At 47.2% G+C, this 21,700-nt stretch overlaps 2 protein-coding genes across 3 annotated transcripts; one reads left to right on the top strand and one right to left on the bottom strand.

Annotated features, from left to right (window-relative positions):
* The first annotated feature begins 1,067 nt into the window (after positions 1-1,067).
* Positions 1,068-15,037, top strand: slc45a2 (solute carrier family 45 member 2). Of its 2 annotated transcripts, XM_049021525.1 has the most exons (7): positions 1,068-1,701; positions 3,637-3,813; positions 5,390-5,742; positions 10,077-10,220; positions 10,971-11,094; positions 13,174-13,385; positions 14,415-15,037. In XM_049021525.1, the coding sequence occupies exons 1-7, from the start codon at positions 1,311-1,313 to the stop codon at positions 14,625-14,627; spliced, it is 1,614 nt and encodes a 537-aa protein (XP_048877482.1). In that variant the 5' UTR covers positions 1,068-1,310; the 3' UTR covers positions 14,628-15,037. The 2 variants fall into 2 exon arrangements, with proteins under 2 accessions (XP_048877482.1, XP_048877483.1); XM_049021526.1 differs by lacking the exon at positions 10,077-10,220.
* Positions 15,038-18,410: 3,373 nt separating this feature from the next.
* On the bottom strand, positions 18,411-20,271 carry rxfp3 (relaxin family peptide receptor 3). Its single transcript, XM_049020059.1, has one exon. The coding sequence runs from the start codon at positions 19,944-19,946 to the stop codon at positions 18,702-18,704; it is 1,245 nt and encodes a 414-aa protein (XP_048876016.1). The 5' UTR covers positions 19,947-20,271; the 3' UTR covers positions 18,411-18,701.
* Between the last annotated feature and the right edge of the window lie 1,429 nt (positions 20,272-21,700).

The raw sequence follows: 21,700 nt of genomic DNA, 5'->3' as shown, positions 1-21,700 counted from the left end.
GCTCACAGCCCCGGTGGAGCTTTAATCACGGTCTAGGACAGGAGCTCCCAACGTGGGAATGGTGGGATGATATCCAGAACTTCTGAAAAAAATTTTTAAATGTAAAATATTTTTACTGTAAGTGTTAAAAAAGATAAAAATTATTTTAAAAAATGTGTGTGCCGGCATTAGCATACTAATGCTACCTAGTGGAGGCTCTCTGGCTAAAAAGTGGCGAAATGCCGGCAGTCAGGCAGGGGGATCCAGTCTGCAAACGGCTTTAATGACTGAACTGAGAGGTCAGCATCAGGGTTAGTTGCACCGATGTTCAGCCCCAGAGAGAGACCTCATCTACCACTACTAATGTTCTGCGAACAATCAATTTTTAATAGTGATTCAATAAACAGCAAACCGATGTCATCATTGCGTCTTGGTGCTTGATTCGGAGCCCAGTGCGACGCTCACTGTGTGTTAGGTCATCATGCAGAAGTGGTCTAAGAGCCTCAGGAGAAGACAGCAGACTCCAAACCTGCAGAGCGTCAAGCTCATTGTACAAAATTATTCTTTAGATATTTTCCCGTGAGCGCCCCCTTCAGCTTACTGCCTTTATCCCCGTGCTGTGGTGTCACGCTGTACAGACCCCTGGCTGCCTTCTAGACAATAGGAATGTACCCTTTTAATCCGCTGGGCCCCTTCGCTTGCAGACTCGCCGTATGAGGGATCACATGACCATGCATGGAGGTGTCACATGACGTCACATGGTCCCGGAAGGCAACAGTGAATGAAAAATGGAAGATGTGTCTTTATAGCTTATTTTTTAGCTCTTGTTTTTGTGATTAATGTGAATGCTTGGATGCTAAATCTTGGAGCAGTGTGGTCCATTTACACACACACACACACACAACCTCCAGATTACAGCCCAATCCAGTGTGGAATCATGTGCTAGGTGACCTGGTGCCCCATTCTGCTCCCATGGAGGCTGCTCACATGACCTGAGGCAGTAGCAGAGGGGGGGGGGGGTGGCTATGCAGGCTGCCTGATCTGGCTGTTAGTAACACCCTTTCTCAGAGTTCTTATGGCTTGAAGAGGCTTCCCCTGCAATAGAGTGCTCTTCGGTCTTCGGGTTTTAGCAGAGGGACTAAAGGAGGTCTTTGTCTTGGGCTTTAGGGTTCGGCTGGGTGTGGCTTCATTACCCCTGGAGCGAGCCAGGATAAAAGCACGGGTTTGGCAGCCTACAACCCCGCCCCCAGGACGGGACGCTGCTCTCCGTCCCCCAGTCTGCCGTCCACGGACCCACCGAGCGCCTGCCTCCCTGTTCCACACCTCCTGCTATGACCCTGCTGCCACAGAGCCAGCTGGACCCCCCCCAAGAACCGGCGGACGGACCGGAGCCACCCCCGTTCGCCGAGGCTGAGCCGGTCCGGCACCCCCGATGGCGCCTGCTGATGCATGCGGCGGTGATGTTTGGCCGCGAGCTGTGCTACGCGGTAGAGGCGGCCTTCGTCACGCCGGTGCTGCTGAGCGTGGGACTCCCACGTGGCCTCTACAGTCTAGTGTGGCTCATCAGCCCTGCGCTGGGCTTTGTGCTGCAGCCGCTGGCTGGCTCCTTCAGCGACCGCTGCCGCTCACCGTGGGGGCGCCGGCGGCCCTACATCCTGGGCCTGGGCATTATGATGCTGGTGGGGCTCACGCTCTTCCTCAACGGGGACGCCATTGTTTCCGGTAAGCACGCAGGGGGGGGGGGGGGCGCGGGGGTTTACCATGTGCTACATTAAAGTGTGTGTGTGTGGCGCGGGTCAGAATTTCTATTATGTTTTTCATGGAAAGAGGTCAAGTGTCATTTATGTCAGTGTGTGGGGTGGTTCAGCACTTTGTGTCCTGCATGCCGTGTCTCCAGATTAACGTCACCATGCCCTTTGTGCTGTGTTTGTGGGACATTGGATTAGCAGTGAGTCCTACATGCCGTGTCTCTGGATTAGTGATCTGTCATGCGTCCTGCTGTGTTCCTGGATTATCAGTGTGTTGCGTGTCCTACTTGCAGTGTCCCTGGATTAGTGGTGCGTTGTGTTTCCTACGTGCAGTGTCCCTGGATTAGCAGTGTGTTGCGTGTCTTACGTGCAGTGTCCCTGGATTAGCAGTGTGTTGTGTGTCCTACATGCTGTGTTCCTGGATTACCAGTGTTGTCCTGCATGCTATGCAGCATGTTGCTTGATGATCCACAGCATTAATTTCCCAGCCGCCCCGCTGCGAAGCTGCCGCACGCCTCCGCGCCGCCGGGCGGCGGTGAATCACACTGGGCGGCATGTGGGCCTCACTTGTGATCGCAGGCTTCCTGCTGGCTCCTGAACGAGCTGCTTCCAGAAGCAGAGGCCTTCACAGGCAAGCCTCTCTAAAGGGGCTGTGGGTCATGCAGGGGGAGGGGAGGCAGGCCCGAGGCACAGCTGGTTTCCTCCCATTTTTAGCAGTTTGCCACACTGGGAGGCTGCATCAGCTACTTGAGAGTGAAAACTAAATGTGCCACAAGTTCTGGGTTTGTCTCGCCCCCGCTGGCTCTATTGGAGCAGTCAGGGGGAATTATTATACAGTGTTTACCCCCTGGGGAGGGGGGGGGGGGTTTGGGATTCCTGCTCTGCGGACATGAACAAGGTTACTGTTGTGGGGATGTTTGTTTGGAGGAAGATAATAATTCAAGATTAAAGGAAATTGTACTGCCTGGGAAATACATTGATTTTCATGAGGGGAATTTTTCCTGAACATACGCGCTCCATTCAAAGCCACCCCACAATTCCCAAGTTCAAACCCAATTACTCCCCTTTCCCAGTTCCGTGGATTCGCCTCACTCTGAAGTGAAGGTCAGGACTGTTGCTATTGTTGAGTTCTCTGTGATCAGACAGAGAAGTAGGGAGCATGTGTGTGACGGGCCGGGAAATGATGTTCAGGACCTTCTTCCCTGCAGCCGCTCTGTGGGCAGGGCTGCCGACTTAGCTCAGCTGGCCGGCGTGAGATTTTCAATTCGAGACGAGTCTTATTACCAAGTTTTATTACCTTGTTAATAATCTGTAGGGTTTGCAAACTTCCCTGACACTTTTGATGTCATTAATTTTAGGTTTATAATGATATAAAACATATTTGCCATAAGATTGCTGTGTTTCTGCCCCACGTCTCTGCCTGGGGTGGGGGGAAGCAGATGTTGCAGTTATGCCTTTTGTGGGCAGCCATCATTTTGTACTGCAGGAGTCCGGGCTGCAGGTGACTGGTATCAGCTGGTATCATTTGAACCTGCTTTGAGAGAGTAGAGCAAAACCAGGCTTGTTTTTTTTGACAAGTAGGAAAATGTGACCATTTCATTCGTCTCCCGGAACCACCACCAGCTTCATTCCCCTGAGCTGTTTTAATAATCATGCCACTTTATTGATCCCCATGTAGGAGAGAGCAAGCTTGGCAGCGAAGGGCAGCCACCTGCATCAGCGCCCATGGAGCTGAGGGTTAAGGGGCCTTGCTCAAGGGCCCACAGATGTGATTAGGACTCGAACCAGCAACATTCCGATCACAGGCACAGCGGCTTAGCCCCCTGAATTACACGTTGCTGATTCAGCTCTTTCAGACTGTGCGATCGTGGTTTTGATAAGCCTCATGGTCCTTGTGTCCTTCCTGCAGCCATGGTAACGGACAGGAACGTGAAGAGAATCTGGGCCATCTTGGTGGTGATGGCGGGCGTGGTGGTCTTTGACTTCTCGGCGGACTTCATCGACGGGCCTGTGAAAGCGTACCTGTTTGACGTGTGCTCCTACCAGGACAAGGAGAGGGGCCTTCACTACCATGCCCTCCTGACAGGTAACACCTTCAATATCCCCCAGAGCTACGCTTTCAGTGCCCCCTTCTCTGCTAGAGAGGCTCACACAGGTCGTGCTGGGTTTGATTGCTGGTGCTTGCTATCTATGGCTGAGTGCATTTGTGATGGGAACAGGGAGCTGCTGAGAACCTTTGAGGGCAACGGGAGCCAAACTAGCACCTTCTCCATAGGAGATAAATCAGGAGGACTGTCGGGTTTCTCAGCAAAAAGAGCTGAGTTCTCTGGCTCCCCTGCCTTGTGGAGGCAGTAAGATGGTCATGAGAGTTTTACTTACACAAAAATGTTATGAGGGAAGAAGGAGAAATGATCAGAGAGATAACCAATCAGATTATAGAGGATTTAGGTCCAAGCAACTAGAAGACGCAGGATCAAGATCTCTGATTGGTTGGTCCCACCTCCTCTACAATGTGATTGGTTATCTCTCCAACCATTTTTGTTCTTCTCTCAGAACATTTTTTGTGTAAGTAAAACTCCCGTGAGCCAGGGGAATGTGACTGGAGCTCAACTCCTGTCTGATATCTTACAGTCTGCTGGAAGTTAACTCATCATCCTTTTAATAAAACTCGGGTTGAAAGTTCAAACGCTGCCCTGCTTTTTCTGTTAAGTGAGACAGAAAGCAGTCCGCTCTTCGAGGCGGCTTCCTGGCAGTGCAGATTGCAATGTCAAAGATGGTCCGGGAATGAATTGATTCTCAGACCGTCTGATTGTTAAGCTCCCTGGCAGCTGCTGGATTTTGGCGCTTGCTCTTACATTCTGTCTCTTCGCTTAAGGACACTCATTTGTCTTTCTTTTGCTCTGTCTAACATTAGTAACTGCTACAAAGCAAACCTGATGTTTCTGACAGAATGTAATCCAGGACTAAACAGTTTCACATAAAACTGTGAGATTTTATAACAGGCCTCATACAGTACATGAGGCAGCCCACAGCGAGGACCCGACATGCCCCGAACGAGGACCCGACATGACCCGAAATAAAAAAAATATATAAAAAATAAAAGTGGCAAGCCACGTAAAATCACAGAGCGGGTGCAACATGTGCCGAGACGCACAGTGTGCAGACGTCACCAACTGTCTAGCTACAGACCTCTAAATTCGTGTGGCCTTCAGATTAGCTCAAGATCAGTGCATAGAGAACTTCATAGAATGGGTTTCCTTGGCTGAGCAACTGCATCCAAGTCTTACATTTAATTCCACATGAAATATTTGCAAAGTACCCCGGTGCCTGTGGTCATGCTGACAAAGATGTGCAGATCTTGTTTGCGTGAAATTACTGCTGTATCCGTATTTAATGTGTCTGTCTGAAATGCAAAGCAAGTCCGGCTGTTTCTAATTATGCTCTTTCATCAGTTGAAACACTTAGAAAACTGCTGTACGGAGTATCTGATGGAAGGGACACGGTCTCGCCTTGGCCTTCCAAGCTCACACCGATTCGTACTGGCTCACACCGGTTTCTGCTGGATCATGCCGGCTCAGACTAGATCCTGCCGGCTCACACTCACTCAGCCTGGCCTGCACTTCCTGACCCACGTTTGTCTGACTCGTGCGCTGCTTCCTCAGGTCTGGGCGGAGCCAGTGGCTACCTGATCGGTGCCATGGACTGGGGGCACTCGGCGCTGGGCGCGCTGCTGGGCTCCGAGTACCAGGTCATCTACTTCTTTGCGGTGCTGTCCATGAGCGTCCTTCTGGTCGTGCATCTCTTTAGCATCCCGGAGACACCGCTGAGCGGTGACAGTGACTCGGACCACGATACCGAAGCCGGCGCACTCCTGCCCGGTTGCAATGCCGACGCACCGGGCTATGGAACCATGCCGACGGAGGCTTCCTGTTCCCACGAGGTCCGGTCACGGTCCTTCTCGGCCTTGAAAGAGTCTAACTGCATCACCCCCACCGTTAAGCAGCCCAGCAAGAAGGTTAGTGATACCAGACGCTTCCTGAGCATTCAGGATCAGTGGGAGATAAGAGGCGCAAACTAATGCGGTTGCTGCCGCACGTGAATCCCTCACGCAAGGTGGATGTGCTCAGGTCAGGGTCTCTCAATGCAGTAAGAGCCCATTAAGAGTCATGTCCAGCAGCTTGGGTTTCAAGACGCAGTGATTCTTATCGCATATGCTTGAAAAATGAATATTTCACCTGTGGGCTCATAGCAAGACCTGTTAAATAATCCATGACGTGTTGCTGGAATTATTGTTCATCTGTCTGACAGACTAGTCTGCAAGGCACCAGATTAACAATGATGGTATTTATAAAAGAAAGAGAGAGAGAGAGAGAGAGATTATGGGGTTTGGGTCCATGTGCTTATCTTTCTTTGTAGATTTATTGTTAAATGGCAAAAGCCGTAACCCCGTAGAGATAACGTGTCAAAACCCGGATAGCACACAAAAGTTTCTATATTATTTACTATTAATGAATTAGCAGCTGCTTCCGGTCTGAAAAGGAGTTTCTCTCATCAGCTGAGATCAAGGCAAAATTAAACGCCTTTAGCCGCCTGATAGAGATGTGGCTGGGATCTCACTGTGAGGGTGAGAGGTGCTGACATTGCCTGAATGAACGAAATAATGTGAATCATACACTGCCTAGCCAAAAAAAAGGGTCGCCATTTGAATTTATATCAGCAGATACTTAAGAGCCAATGACTGGATCATTATTACAGCTCAGCAATGTTATGCAGGAATAAAGTGAAGTCAGCTGAGTACCTGAATCTACTGGCCAGGTTACACCCCCATCCATCATGAATGGGTTGTTTTCTTCTCTGTTGACATGGACATATTCCAGGGCAAGGACGCCAAGATTCATTGGGTTCGAATTGTCAAAGAGAGGTTCAGGGGGCATGAGGAATCATTTTCACGCCTGACTTGGTCACCACAGAGTTGTGACCTTAACCTCATTGAAGGTCTTTGGGATGTGCTGAAGGAGGTTCTATGGAGGTTCAACTCACTTGTCAATGCAGGATCTTGATGAGAAATTAATGCAAATCAGGATGAAAATATAGGGTGAGATGTTTCATAAGCCTGTGGAAACAGCGGCATGACAGATGTCTGCCATAATCAAAGCTAAAGGTGATCCAACGAAAAATTCTAATGGTGACTTTTTTTGGCCAGGCTGTGTGTCCTATTAAAGGTGACGTAATCGTGCTCTTCCATTCAGCTGTCTGGAATAGGACCTGCATTACTGGAGATTACCCAGAGTGCCACGGGGCAGCATTAATTCCCTATTATGTAAATATACCATAAATATATAAACTGCTTTGGCTTCGGCTGTTAATCTGCCACTCCACCATGTCCGTCCACAGTCTGGGGAGGGTGGGCGACACCTTTCAGCTCAACAAAGGCAGGGCTGCTTACCATCCATACTTCCTGAGATTCTCATTATAGTCTCCTGGCATTAATTGTGGATACTTCCTATTGTCTTGGGCACCGGCTGGCAAGTGGATGATTAGAATAGTCAGGACAGCGTATGACTGTGCTGTGGCTCCACTCAGTAACAGGTTCCGGACGATATCTGTTAATCTGAAATATCAGTCCGTCGTCTTCCTGCGCTTTGTTGCTTCTGACGAGGGTCACGTCGCCGGTGTCCAGGTTACGTCTGTGCTTTTCCAAAACTCTCAGTTTATTCTCACACACTAATGCCAGTCCTTTGCTCATCGATTCTTATTTATTTATGTACTCTTATGAATTCATAGGTGGTCAGTGAATGATTAATGCTGTTTATCTTGCCAATAAGTGCGTATTTGCTCAGAAAGAAAACACAATTAATCATTAGAACAAACACAGTTTTAAGAGTAATACAACAATTATTCTTGTTGGATGGATAGAGGAGCACTGCTTCAGCTCCTTAAACTCTCCTCTGGGCAGTGGTGTACTTGAGTAACTGCACTTCATTGCTGAACTTAAGTATTATTTTGGCAACTTTGTACTTGGACTGAGTATTGTCGATATTAGCAGCTTTCACTTACCACTTAGCTACTATTCTCAAGAGTTTCTGTACTTTTTGCTGTGTGATATATTTCCATTGACAATGGTCATTACATTTTGCATTGCCAGCCTAATTTTGTCTGCAGTGCCATAATAAAACACAGGTAAAACACAGGTAAAACACAGGTAATAACAGGCAGGTGTTATTTCAGTGGGTGACTTAACTATTATCCAAATAACTTTCCTAGTAAGGTATCTTTACTTTTACTCAAGCATGGTTTTCAAATACAATACTCAATATCCACCCCTGCCTCAGGTGCACCCTAGCCATTCCACCACCAGCTCTCTTAATTAATTAACTTTATTAGTCAAATAACTCAATGAGGTATTGATTAGCCGTACAAGGTGGGCTACTGTTCAAGTCAATAAACACACGGTTGTGTTCCGGCACATCTTGTGGTGACTTTAGGAGAAAAAATGAATGGCTAAGCTGACACACTTTGACAGGCATAATATCATAGTTTCACACCTACATGAAGATCATTTAAACACCTTTTTCTTTGGCTGCTACAGTTCTGTACATGCAGAGGTGGGGAAATGGTTCCGTTATTTTCAGAGAGGTTACCTAAGTGTTTGAGTCGACTGCCCACACACCCATCAGACAGCGACTTTACTGCAGTGTTTGAGTTGACTGCGCACACACCCATCAGACAGCGACTTTACTGCAGTGTTTGAGTCGACTGCGCACACACCCATCAGACAGCGACTTTACTGCAGCGCTTGAGTTGTCTGCGCACACACCCATCAGACGGCGACTTTACTGCAGTGTTTGAGTCGACTGCGCACACACCCATCAGACAGCGACTTTACTGCAGCGCTTGAGTTGTCTGCGCACACACCCATCAGACAGCGACTTTACTGCAGCGCTTGAGTTGTCTGCGCACACACCCATCAGACAGCGACTTTACTGCAGCGCTTGAGTTGTCTGCGCACACACCCATCAGACGGCGACTTTACTGCAGTGTTTGAGTCGACTGCGCACACACCCATCAGACGGCGACTTTACTGCAGTGTTTGAGTCGACTGCGCACAGACCCATCAGACGGCGACCTTACTGCAGTGTTTGAGTTGTCTGCACACACAGTCATCAGACGGCGACTTTACTGCAGCATTTTCTGTCACAGGATGGGCAGCTTTCTCTGCTTTTGCCTCCCCTTCATCACTGTCGGACCCTAACTGCCCCCCTCCCCGCTGGGCTCTCTTGGTGTTTGGGGCAGCGCTGACAGTGGGAGGCCTTTAAGGGTCATGCTCCAGTCAGGGTTTCAGACAGCAGCATTTTGACGATAAGCTGTTTATAATCTCCAGAGAGCTGTTTCATTTTGAAATGTCTGTACTGTACGGCACTTCTGTTTCTGAAAAAATCAGCCAGGAAAATTGGGATGAGCCCAGAAGCAGCACTGAGCACAGCAGGCTGGCATGGGTCACGTGGGCCACCAGAACCCAGGTGTCACTTCTCATATTTCTGAACTTTTCCCTGTGTTTCTTACATTCGCAGGTAATTTTCCAGTCCAGGCTTGCATCCAATAGATGTGCACTGGGATCATTTGACATTTTCCTGGGTTTATTAAGCTAGTGGATTTGCAGCCCAGGCGGAGCTGTGTGTGAATTTTACCTGTTCTGCTGTGATTCAGGCCACTGTTGTACAGATAACAAGGCTATTATCTGATTTCTGCGCTGTGTGTCTGCGCTGCGTCGTGACAAGTTATAGAGTGGGAGTGTAGGGCGGTCAGTAGCTGGCGAAGGGAGGGGGCTGATGCTTATTTGAACAGACCAGATCCATACAAAGGGAGGGAGGGAGACACTTCGACATGAGTGATACTGTCCGTTTGCCTTGAGGAACGGTATGGAGGTCCTGGGGGAGTGATGGAGAGCTGCCTAAATTATTTTCACCTTTAAAAATACATTTTGCAATAAGATTGCAAAGGATTGCAATAAATTGGAATTCTTGTTTTGTCTTATGGTTGTCTCTGCAGACCACTGACTCTTTTACTGAAGAGTTATCTTTCTAATATTTGGCCCCTAGCAGCTACAGGGATCACAATTGTTGCAGAAATTTCAGCCGGATACTTGCTTCTTATATGAAGAGAATACTTTATTTTCAACTTAGGGTTAGGGAAACTTCAGAAATTCAGCTCTACATGCAGTCTCCCCATGCAGGGCACAGCTGATATTCGCTAGTCGGGAGGGGACCTAGGGATCTGCTCCAGCTGCGCTGCCTGTCTGAGCTGCTTCTCTGTGTCCTGCCTCTGTCTGCATGTGCCTGTCCATTGCAGGCCCAGAAGCGAATGTCCTTGAAGTCGGTGCTGCTGGCGATGGTCACCATGCCCAGTCATTACCGCTGCCTGTGCATCTGTCACCTGCTGGGCTGGACCGCGTTCCTCTGCAACATGCTTTTCTTCACGGACTTCATGGGACAGGTGACCGCGTGCTTGCATGTGGGACAGGGTGGCGTGGGACTGGAGCACGACGCGGTTGGGACAGGCGCGGTACGGTTAGATGCGTGCTGCACCATCATTGGTTTGGCTGATGGTTTTCTCTCTGCGCTTTGGAAGGGAGCTGGAGAAGCCAGAGATCAAACTGGGAAACACTGTGAATGACAGTGAGATAAGGGAGGGGTGTCATCTCATTAAAGTCATCTAACCTTCTGCTGAAAAAGACAATTCATCAGAGATTCATCAACTGCTCACATCGTTGAATGACTTTAGCATTTAAATGTAATTTTGTTTGTGATCCTGTCCGCGCCGTGACCTGCATACCCTGGCTAATGTGACGAACGGCTTAGGGGACATGGTGACTGTGACACTCCAGATGAGTGACGGACTGGGCTGTCAGTGTCATTTTCCCGGTCTGAGCTTTAATTAAGACCTCAGATTTATTTCACACCGATGGAGTGGGAAATGTGTCGCCGTGATTAAGTGCTGAAAATGAGGTCAGGCTGAGAAGTACTCTTCCTAAAAGCTAAGGCAGCTTGTGGTGAATCGGGGGCAGACATCTAAACTGTAAGCATTTGGGTTTGTGCTTAACATGCCGCAGAACTGCTAAATCTGTCCGTCTGCAGTCGGTCGGAGCTTTGTGGGAATAGAGCCAAAGCTCCATCGCCTGAACCCTCCAGCCATTTACCCAATGTGACGACTCTCTGACAGTGCGGAACCTCCACTTTCGCTCAGATTGTTTACAGGGGGAACCCCTACGCTGAGCACAACTCCACGGCCTACCTGACCTACGAGCGTGGTGTGGAGGTGGGCTGCTGGGGTCTCTGCATCAACGCCGCCTCCTCTGCGCTCTACTCATGTAGGTATCCTCTGTGACCTACTCCTGACTGTGTCCTTGGGGATCTACTCATGTCTGTGTCCTCTGTGACCTACTCCTGACTGCGTCCTTGGGGATCTACTCATGTCTGTGTCCTCTGTGACCTACTCCTGACTGCGTCCTTGGGGATCTACCCATGTCTGTGTCCTCTGTGACCTACTCCTGACTGTGTCCTTGGGGATCTACTCATGTCTGTGTCCTCTGTGACCTACTCTTGACTGCGTCCTTGGGGATCTACTCATGTCTGTGTCCTCTGTGACCTACTCCTGACTGCGTCCTTGGGGATCTACTCATGTCTGTGTCCTCTGTGACCTACTCCTGACTGCGTCCTTGGGGATCTACTCATGTCTGTGTCCTCTGTGACCTACTCCTGACTGTGTCCTTGGGGATCTACTCATGTCTGTGTCCTCTGTGACCTACTCCTGACTGTGTCCTTGGGGATCTACTCATGTCTGTGTCCTCTGTGACCTAACTTGTGTCAGTATCCATGGTGATCTACTCATGTCTGTGTCTTCAGTGATCTACTTGTTTGTCTCTTTGGTGATCTACACATTATTTTATATTCCCAGTGGTTTGATGCCAGCAACATAATAATAATAAAAAAAAAAAACTTAGGACATGTTTACCGCTGTGTTGCATCACCTCTTCTTTTAACAACACTCTGTAAACGTTTGGGAGCTGAGGAGACCAGTTGCTGGAGTTTTTAAAGTGAAATGTTGTCCCATTCTTGCCTGATATAGGATTTCAGCTACTCAACTATTCAGGGTCTCCTTTGTCATATTTTTATTTCATGATACGCCGAATGTTTTCAGTGGGTGACAGGTCTACATTGCAGGTAGGTCAGTCTAGCAGCCGGACTCTTCTACTACTCCCTGTTTTTCTAATAAAAGGAAAAGATGATTTTGGTTCCCTGTCCTCAGTGTTGAGTAGGTCACCGGGAGGCCGGCTTTCAGTCAGTACGTTTACATGCAGACCTAAGTCAAGCTTTGGTTACAGCTCGACTATGGCATTTAATTGGACTACTGTCCTTGTACATGCATGGGAGGAGAATCGATTTATTGACCAAAGTATGTCCGACTCCTCTACAATAGGTGGCGATATGGCTCCTTTCAGCTTGTTAGTATTCCGGTTGACCTATTACACCACAGATGTAAAGAATAATAAAATTAACAGTAATGGATGTGTGGACAAATGATGTGACTCCGGTTTTAATTGCGATCTGGTCAGAAGAACAGATACAACAAGATCAGGATAACATAACAAGTATTTTGTATAATATTCTCTGACAGCACAGTATTGGAAAATTTTCAAATATTACAGTGTGGTTTCATTGTAATAAATATTGGGGTATTTAAGAAACAAAAAAGGAGGTCAAAATAAATTTCTCACAAACTCGTCTATAGGAGTGATTTAAACAGCAAGGATGAAAATGATTATGATTGTCTCGGAGAACGCATGCAGCACAGTTTAGGTAAACTTTAAACTAGATAATCTTGAAAATAGATAATATACCAGTTAATCTTGAAAATAAATAATAATTAAAATTACTAAATTTACTAGGGTTTCTTTTTTCCTACGACAGAGTAAAAATGTTTTAGTGAGACTGTGCTATAAAAATTGTACCAAATTGAACTGATCTTAATCTAGCTGACCAGTGATGTCAGAATTGGATGTGCAGAACATGCAATGTTGGTATTAATATTGCAAATCATCCAGCTCTATAATATACGACAGCCATTTTTTGAATTTAGTACATAATACCCCGCCTCACCTTGTGATGTCATTCGGCGCGATCACCTTTAAGTACCGTACTTTTTGTACCTTCTTGAAGTACCGAAAGTATGGTACCTGGTGCGGTGGAAAAGCACCATTTAGTTGAGTGGTGAATTGGACAGTTTTTCAGCACTACACATGTCATATGTGCTGTACGTCCTCTGCTATGCTCAAAGCTTCTTCTTTGTACCAGCTTGTGCCAAGTTTTTCGAACCAGGGTGCAAGGGAGCAGAAGTGGGCGTGGCTAATGGTCCCACGCCACTTTGACTTGCGCTCTTTTCTCCACAGATGTGCAGCGCTTCCTCTTGCCCTATATCGGCCTGAAGGGTCTGTACTTCATGGGCTACTTCATGTTCGGCCTGGGCACGGGGCTCATCGGCCTGTTCCCCAGCCTGGGCACCACACTGGCTCTCTGCACCGTCTTCGGGATCATGTCCAGCACGCTGTACACTGTGCCTTTCCACCTGATCTCCGAGTACCACCGCGAGGAGAAGGCGCAGGTCAGACGGTCCCAGCCGGCTTCCCCCTACACCTCCCCATCTGCGTGTTTCCCATGAAAACCGTGAAGCGTGTGCATTTCATGAATAAATAAGCTTTCGCAATTTTATATAATTCCAGTCTGCAGATCTGCAATTGCTTGAGAATCCTTTGATGCTTTTGGAAAAGGAGACAGGGTAGAGTAATGACAGGTGTGATTATACAGACCTGTTTGTCTGTTTGTGTTCATTTGCACGCCAGCGGGTGTTTTCCGCTGTTTCCTTAGAGTTTGTATTTTGTCCACAAGTGCAATTAATGGACAACGAGGTGTCTTGGTGCTTTAAACATGTGTTTTCTCTGTAATCTGTATCTGACGGCCTTAATTAGGGCCTCAGCTGTGGTCTGTATGCTGGTAATGTTGGCTTTGCTCATCTTCATTTCTGTATTTCTCTGTTCAGTACGGTTCAGTGATCTTCAGAAATGCCCTTCAGGCACCTACCTGCATGCTCATAGAGGACCACTGAGAGTCCCGGGTTCCACTGAACCACACTAGGGAGGGCAGGCCAAGAGCTGGGGCCCGGGTTTGAATGAGACACATGCCCTCTTTGCTTGGAAGCCAGGATCATTTTGAGTTTCTCACACTGTGCAGAGGTGGCTGTCAGTCCACTGCAGGAAATGTTATTAAGTGGGTAACAGTGTTAAGACAGCAGGGGGAGCTACATTTAAGTGACACTTTGAATATGAGGAACAGTCAGGATTCTCCCTGGAGAAGACAGGACATTCCTCCCGCCCCCATTGACTCAGAAACAGGAAGGGGTCAAGATCTTACTTTATCACAAATTAATCCTGCTCATTTCTGGAACTTGAGAAGCCATGGTGAGATCCCAGTTTCAGTCTGGAGGCCTAGAGTCCTGGGGACATGCTGGGGGAGGTGGAGAGGAGACACTCTCCAGTAAAAAACCCACAGATGTGCTACTCAGATGATACTACCCCATATCTGTCGCCCTGATGAAAAATACTGACTTACATGTTTCCCCTCTTTGTCCCCCCAGAATGATGGAAGCTCAAGCCAGGCAGCACGTGGCATGGGTGCAGACTGCGCCGCCCTCACCTGCATGGTGCAGCTGGCCCAGATCCTAGTGGGGGCGGGGCTAGGCGCGCTCGTCAATGCCGTGGGCAGCGTCGTCGTTGTGGTGCTCTCTGCATCCACGGTCTCACTGATTGGCTGCCTCTTTATTGCCCTCTTCATACGCCATGTGGGATGACCCCCTGCCATTCAAACACTCCCCGTTTTTCTAATAAAAGGAAAAGACGATTTTGGTTCCCTATCCTCAGTGTTGAGTAGGTCACCGGGAGGCTGGCTTTCAGCATTTTACTGGAAATAGTACCAGTCAGCTTTGAACAACATCCAGATTCTATTGTGTTTATAAATTTCTGTTAAGAAATACAGTTTCTGCCTTGTCTGTCTGGAAGACGTGATGGGTAATGAGTCTGCCATCTCTGCCTGTTTGTTATAATGTATGCTGTGATACCTGCATACTTTCCTGGCTGTGGGCAAACACAGTGGCTGTGATCCATGTGATCCAGGACTAGCATCCCCCAGAATCCAAGCTGAACCCTCCCTGACAGTTTTCTTGGACACATCTGATGGGGCTTCTTTGATAAGATTTTTCCAGCGCGTTCATTGGAGTTTTATTATTATATTATATTTTATATTAAGAAAAATTATTGTTTCAGTCAGATAACCAATAAGATTGTAGAGGAGATAGGTCCAAGCAATTGGAAGAGGCAGGGCGAACCAATCAGATGTCTTGTTCCCGCCTCCTCCAGGTGCTTGGATCCACCTCCTCTACAATATGATTGGATATCTATCTGAACCAATCATTTTTGTTTCTGCCCTCAGAACATTTTTTTTTTTGTGTATGTAGAACTCCTATGAGCTTCTGGCTCCAGCCCTGGTGCGAGCGTCCTGCCCTTTGCAGGTAAGCTGGGCTTTTCTGAAGCCCACAGGCTCCTTTTCTGGGTTCACATCCCAATGTGAATGTCACTGTGAGTGCCTCCTCAGCCCCCGCCGCTATATCCCACGCTGCTCCCTTTTTCTACAGTATTTTTGTCCACTATTTTCCTCTGCAAAAGGTCATGCTGCAATTCAAATACTGAGCAGAGTCTGAGACAAGAACACCTTGCAGTTTTTGGAGAGAGACCGGAGCTGTTTAAACAGCTCGAGTTCATGCGTGTATTTCCCTGCGTTCCTGTTTCTGTGATCTGCCATAACAGATGTGTTTTTGTGCCACAATTTTAAGGGGATTCTCAGAGCATTTGCCCTCAGTCATGCATTATCCCCTACAAGTATAAAGCCAGGCCCCTTGCTTCCTTTGTTCACTGCTGCGCCATAACTGTTACACCCCATCCTGTATCTCTGTCCCCGAGTTAGGGTTGATGTTAGCGGTGCAACGCTAACCCGCCAAGCGACTCAGGAGCCTGGCACAACTTTCATGTTTTCCACGACCCTCGAGGAATTTCACACCTCTGTAGTCACATCAGAAGACCTCAGACGGAGGGTTACTTTGACAAACGCAAAGCCAAGGATGCATGGTCCATCTGGATGAGAATTTATTTCAAAGAGCTGCTTGTTCAGCCACTAAGAGGAGCTTTAAGAAGATGTGAAATGAATTGGTAATTTACTGTGTCAATAAACATTATTCAAAAACGTGCCGCTTAACTTCCAGAATGTCAAATAAAGCTACAATAATCTATTCGGTGAATTTTTATCTCAGACGGTCAGGGAAAGAGCTGCTGTGCAAGATAAGAGGCCTCATTTAATCAGCAGATACTGTCGTCCAAAGTGATGTACAATTACGGAAAGCTAGGGGTCGGGGACCAGGCTCAGGCAGCTCCCTCATGGCTGTGCTGTGAATACTTTGCTAGACATGGGTTAACTATGTCGGAAACGTTGATTTGTAGGAAACGTTTTCATATGAAATTGCTCTTCTGTTTCTGTCATTCGGACGTGTGATTACTCTTACACACCTGGACTGTATCTGAAGCATTAAGGTTAAGCGTTCCACTGTACAAGCGTAAAGTCCTTAACCACAGCGCCACCTGATGCCCTGTGCTGTTCTTACTTGTGCGTTTACCTCAGACCAGAGAAAACATCAGGGCCCAGCCTAGCCTTACTCATCAATCATGTCTGTGTCCATCAAACACGGACCGAGCGGTTCTGCCAATGTCAGCCCCCCTAATGGATTAGTACCGGCAGTTAGACCTTTGATTTGATGTAGACGTTATTCTGTACTCCATCCGGGGGTGGGGGGTGGGGAGAGGCTGAAATGGCCGATGAGCTTAATCAGAATTCCCAAAACCGGGGCTGCCTCATTTAAACGAGTGCGGCCACTTAGCCGGTAAGCGTGACCCCTGGCACCGTGGACTGACCCCCTTCTACAGTTTTGTGTTGAGCTCTGCAGCTACACAGTGAACGGAGGCTGCATTGATTTTAAGGCCAACAAGGTGACAGATTTGCACAAAGGCAATTGTCTAAAAACCACAGAAGTAATAAGCCTGATGGCGTTTGAAGCCTGTGTGAGTCTGACCACGGAGGGCTCAGCGACGTCTGGAGGGCCAGCAGACAGCTCCTTCTCCACGCCCCTCCTCCACGGAATCAGCTCTCCAAGGTCCTGGAGTGTCAGCAGGCTTGTGCTGGTGGGGGACAGTTATAGCTCTCACTTTCCCTGGCTCACGATGTTCACTCTTCCCTGTTTTTCTTGCTCATTTCATCTGTCAGGAATTGCACAGCAGTATTTTATGAATGAATGTGCTCGACCTTAAAACGTAGGCCATTCAAACAGATTTCTTTTTACGTTAAATGGGGCAGCGGAGAGTATGTTGGTTAAAGAAAAAGATGGGACCCTGTAAGCATGCAGTCCCACGGAGCAGGAAGGTGAACCTGAGTTGATTTCATTAAACGTCTTATTGTATGAAAGGTAACGCGCACTTCGGATAAAAACATTAGCTGACGATACGTGTGCCCTGACTTTACACCAAGAGGACACACAGATGGGAATAATGAATCATTGATAAAAGATACATGGCCAATAAAAAATTGTTTCCGAAATAGTTGAATTTACCTGTTTAAACTGTTTACACTAAATGCGTAATGTACATATGTAACGCACGTGTAACATTACCGTCTATCTGATTAACGCGCACACAAGGGCGAGCGCGTTATTATAGGATGATCCCGGTTCCTGGATTTTCTTATCGTCTCACGATCCAAACTAGCCAACAAATTCCAGTTCCAGTTTCATTAACACGCCAAACAATTATTGGTAACTATTAAATCATCAGTAATCGATAAAAGTATTTTCGTGTGCTAGCCGCCGCGACCAACGCTGCTGTCATTGCACCGATTTAAAATGTGCAGCTGAAAATAGTCAATGATCTTAATTACAAACAATTAGTGGACATGGAATTGTTCGTAGTTTAATATCAACCGGAAACGTATTTACAAATACAAAGCTAAGTAAGTGCCTCCCAACTAACAAAAATAATGAAATATTTATTTATGTTGGGTGAATTCATAATGATATTGTTAAATGATCTGTAAATTATTGTATGTAACAATTGGCGTATGTTTGTAATTCAAGCACATTTCAACCCGGCAACCTAAACGTACATGGCAAAATGTGTTATTTGAGGCTGTTTTGAATAGTCTATGTCGGTGGTAAAAATACAATTTTAATAAAAATGCCAATGACCCCTAGGCTTATATAAAATAATACAGCCTAAAGTTTATTTATATGACGGACTTCCTACAAACGCTGTTTGATTCCCGAATGTCTTATAACTGTGGACGGTTATGTGATGTAACACTGACCCGATTAAATCCCAGGCAGCGCCATGCATGCTGGGTCCTCGCAAGTTAGAAGTAAACACAAGGAGAGTGAAATTCCGGAATATTTCAGCACACTTACTCTCAATTGCGATGCCTACGGGTGTACCACGGATTGGTACTATACCACGGTTAAAACTTAAACATTCTTCGTACAAAATTAATTCTAAGACAGTTTAATTCATCTTTAATTTAACAGAATTCAGCACATTATATCTCAGCAGTGATACCAGTGGGTGACCGATTTTATATACATACATGGGCTGAAATGAAATCTACATATGTACATGTCATAAAGATTTGAGTTTTTCCGCGGAATTTCTGGATCGGGAACGGATGCTTCGTCCTTCTTCAGGACGAGCAGAATCATAATCCAGTAAAGTAAGAAGGTAAAAAGCTGAACAGATCCAACATGAAACGGGACATTGCTGACACGCGTGTCAGCAGTCTGTCATGTGCTGTTTGGCAAAAGGTCGTTCCTCCCGTTGTACATCACCACACCAGGCGGGTAAAACATCACATCGGACTCCGGTGGGTTTACTGGGACCACAGCGTTTCCTTGATCGTCCTGTTCTGGCTTTGTTGTGGCCGTAAAAGGCCGCATATTGGTAATTGAGGGTGAAGTGATCTTCCAAAAAAGCTTCTTTAGAGCTTTCCTGAACTCCCTTCGCATCAAGCAGTAGAGTACTGGGTTTAGGCAGCTGTTGGAGTGCGCTAAGCACACGGTCACAGGGAAGATGTACGCCTGGGTGGTGTAGTACTCGTAGCTGAAATGGACCACGTTGAGCTTGATCAGGATTCCCCACGCCGTGAGCGCTTGGTTCGGCAGCCAGCAGAGGAAAAACGAGAGGACGACTATGGTCACAGATCGGGTCACTTTGGAGCGCCTTTTTGCGCTGGAGGTATTTACGTGCTTGTTAGTTATGAAGCGCAGGAGAAGCAAGTAACACACGGAGATAACCCCCAGCGGGATGAGGAAACCCAGCAGAACTTTTTGCGCATGGTAGATCCCCAGCCAGAACTGCGCATCACCACTGTTGTCCGGAAACTTCACCAGACAGAGCTCCTCGCTAGACACCACGGCCGTAGTGGAGAACACGGCGTTGGGCAGGGCGGCTATCACGGCGGAGACCCACACCAGCAGACTCATCCACTTGGCGGAGTAGCACGGCCGACGTCTCTTGCTCTTCAGGGCGGAGGCGACAGACCAGTATCGAGCCACACTCATGGCAGTGAGGAAGAAGACGCTAGCGTACATATTCATCGCCGTCACGTAGGAGACGATCTTGCACATAGCTTTACCGAACAGCCAGGTGAAGTCCAGGGCATTCTCCACCGCCCAGAAGGGCAGGGTCAACACGAACTGGAAGTCTGTAACCGCCAGGCTTGTCACGAACAGATTGATGGAGGACTTGTTCCATACCTGTTTAGACTTCATCAGGTACAAGACCAGAATATTCCCGATCAGTCCTAAAGCACACACCACCGAGTATATGATAGAAATAATTATTCTTACAACCGCGGAACCGTCCGCAATGAAATCGGCTCTGTCCAAATCCAGCAAACTGAACAGGTCCGACCAAGACTTATTGGTCTTGTTGAACATGAAAGTGGAGTTGTACGCAGCGAAGGGGAAGAGTTCAAACGCGTCCCCGTCTAGCCTCGCCGCTGCATCGCTGCCGTTCAAGACATCCATCCCATGGTCGGTCAGATTGGCTTCGACGCAGGAATTATTACAGCCAGCGATATCTTCGGTGTAATCCTCGGAAATTAAGCCTCAGACCTCAGACCCCACTGATTTCCATTTCAGGCACGTTTGCGCGTGGCCGAGGTGTTTGAAAAACTACTGACAAACTTCATCTTGCCATTTCCTATGCATTTACATGTTTTTTTTTTTTTTTTTGCTGTTACTGTCAATTTAAAGTTTTCCTCCTTCCAGTCTGAATTTTGCACGATTCTTCGTGGCTTCACTCTCCAGTTTGGAGTGAAGCGCCGGTGCGCCTTTTTATCCGACGGAGCGGACCGGGATTGGACGCCGGCCGCCCTGTGCGGGGGGCGTTTATTGCCATCTGGGCATCGTCACGGAATTGGCTGTGGAGAAAGGGGGGGGGGAAGCGTGCATCTTTTCGAGTTGGACTAACACTTTATTTTGTGTTTCTGCGCCCCCACGCAGTGTCTTTCATACTCCCCCATCTAAGGTACAGTATTGCATATAAATACAACGCGGTTCGTATTTGCGCGTGAATAAAATTTATGATGTAGACGGTCATTATGGCGCACTTAGTAGCAAGGATACGGCGGAAACAAACAAAACAGGCAGCCCCAAACGTCATTATTTTGCTCCCTACGGGTTTCCAAGGCCAGGCATAAGTATGGCCATGTAAGATTTATTCTAGACACTATAATTTGTTTTCTTGTCTGAGATGGTGCTCATTAGGACGGAAAGTCTGAGCAATAAGGGTGAACACGTTTCACTTATTAAATTAGCTACCTATTTAAATTAATTTGCTGTTCCGCTGTCCACATGCCCGTCGTTACCTCCACTGGGGACATGCTTAACATTAGTTAATGTTCATAATGAATAGATTATTATCAAGGTAATGTTGGATCTTGTTGTTGGGCAGTAAATATTGAACAAGATGGCTGTTTGATGTTTTATATAGGGCTTTTCCCTAGCAGAAGTCTGTTTCTGGAATATAGAGGGATATAATGTAAGCGTACACAATTTTCAGCCCGGGTAAAACACCCGTTTCTTAAGGACCGCGATTACGCATTGTATTAAGAGTGCACCTACACTATGGTACCAGTAGGTGGCAATACTTGTTAACTTGGAGCTGCCATTCAGATGCCATCTGTTTGAAATGTCCTAAGTGAATATTAAAACCATGGAAATATGAAAAAAGAAAAAGTAAACATAGTAGCAAATAAAAAGATGTATTTGGTTTGTATGCGCTCTTACCCAAAGTATTTTAGAATACAGCTTTAACTCGGCGAAAGTGTGTGTGATACCCTGCCTTTGCTCAAACAAGCACTGCCGGCTGTTGCAGTGAATAAGAAGCCCTCTTAATACGCACAGGTCCCCAGATTAATAACTAAAACACAACTTTATGGCAACCTTTAGTGTTTCTCAGCTGACTGTTCCCACCTGCCTCACCGCCAGTCTTCAAATTGCATCGTCCCAGTGGCCAGGAGGGCATACTGTTCTAATTGGCCTGAAGGGGGTGTCCTTGTGTTCACCTTCAGGATACAGAGGATGTCTTGCTGAAGGTGAAAAGAAAGATTATTTTCCATCACTGCTGTTTGATTTGTTCCATTTTGGACACGAGCAGTTTCCAAATTTGCCAAATAAATTAATATGCAAATAGAAGATATGTTAGCTGTGTCTGTGTCGCTTGGGGCTTCCTGGACTGTGTTAAAACAGAAGTCTCTGGAACAGCATCTCAATGTCTG

Source organism: Brienomyrus brachyistius, chromosome 7, assembly GCF_023856365.1.
Source record: "Brienomyrus brachyistius isolate T26 chromosome 7, BBRACH_0.4, whole genome shotgun sequence".
Lineage (NCBI taxonomy): Eukaryota > Metazoa > Chordata > Actinopteri > Osteoglossiformes > Mormyridae > Brienomyrus > Brienomyrus brachyistius.
Note: the sequence above shows the minus strand (reverse complement) of the source record. Positions and strands in the feature narration are given on the sequence as shown.

Excerpts from the sequence above, each read along its gene's own strand:
- slc45a2 (XM_049021525.1), top strand. The coding sequence starts at position 1,311 with ATGACCCTGCTGCCACAGAGCCAGCTGGACCCCCCCCAAGAACCGGCG. Across the intron at positions 3,814-5,389 it reads CTACCATGCCCTCCTGACAG|GTCTGGGCGGAGCCAGTGGC; the intron begins GTAACACCTTCA and ends CTGCTTCCTCAG. Across the intron at positions 11,095-13,173 it reads CTCCTCTGCGCTCTACTCAT|ATGTGCAGCGCTTCCTCTTG; the intron begins GTAGGTATCCTC and ends TTTTCTCCACAG.
- rxfp3 (XM_049020059.1), bottom strand. The coding sequence starts at position 19,946 with ATGGATGTCTTGAACGGCAGCGATGCAGCGGCGAGGCTAGACGGGGAC.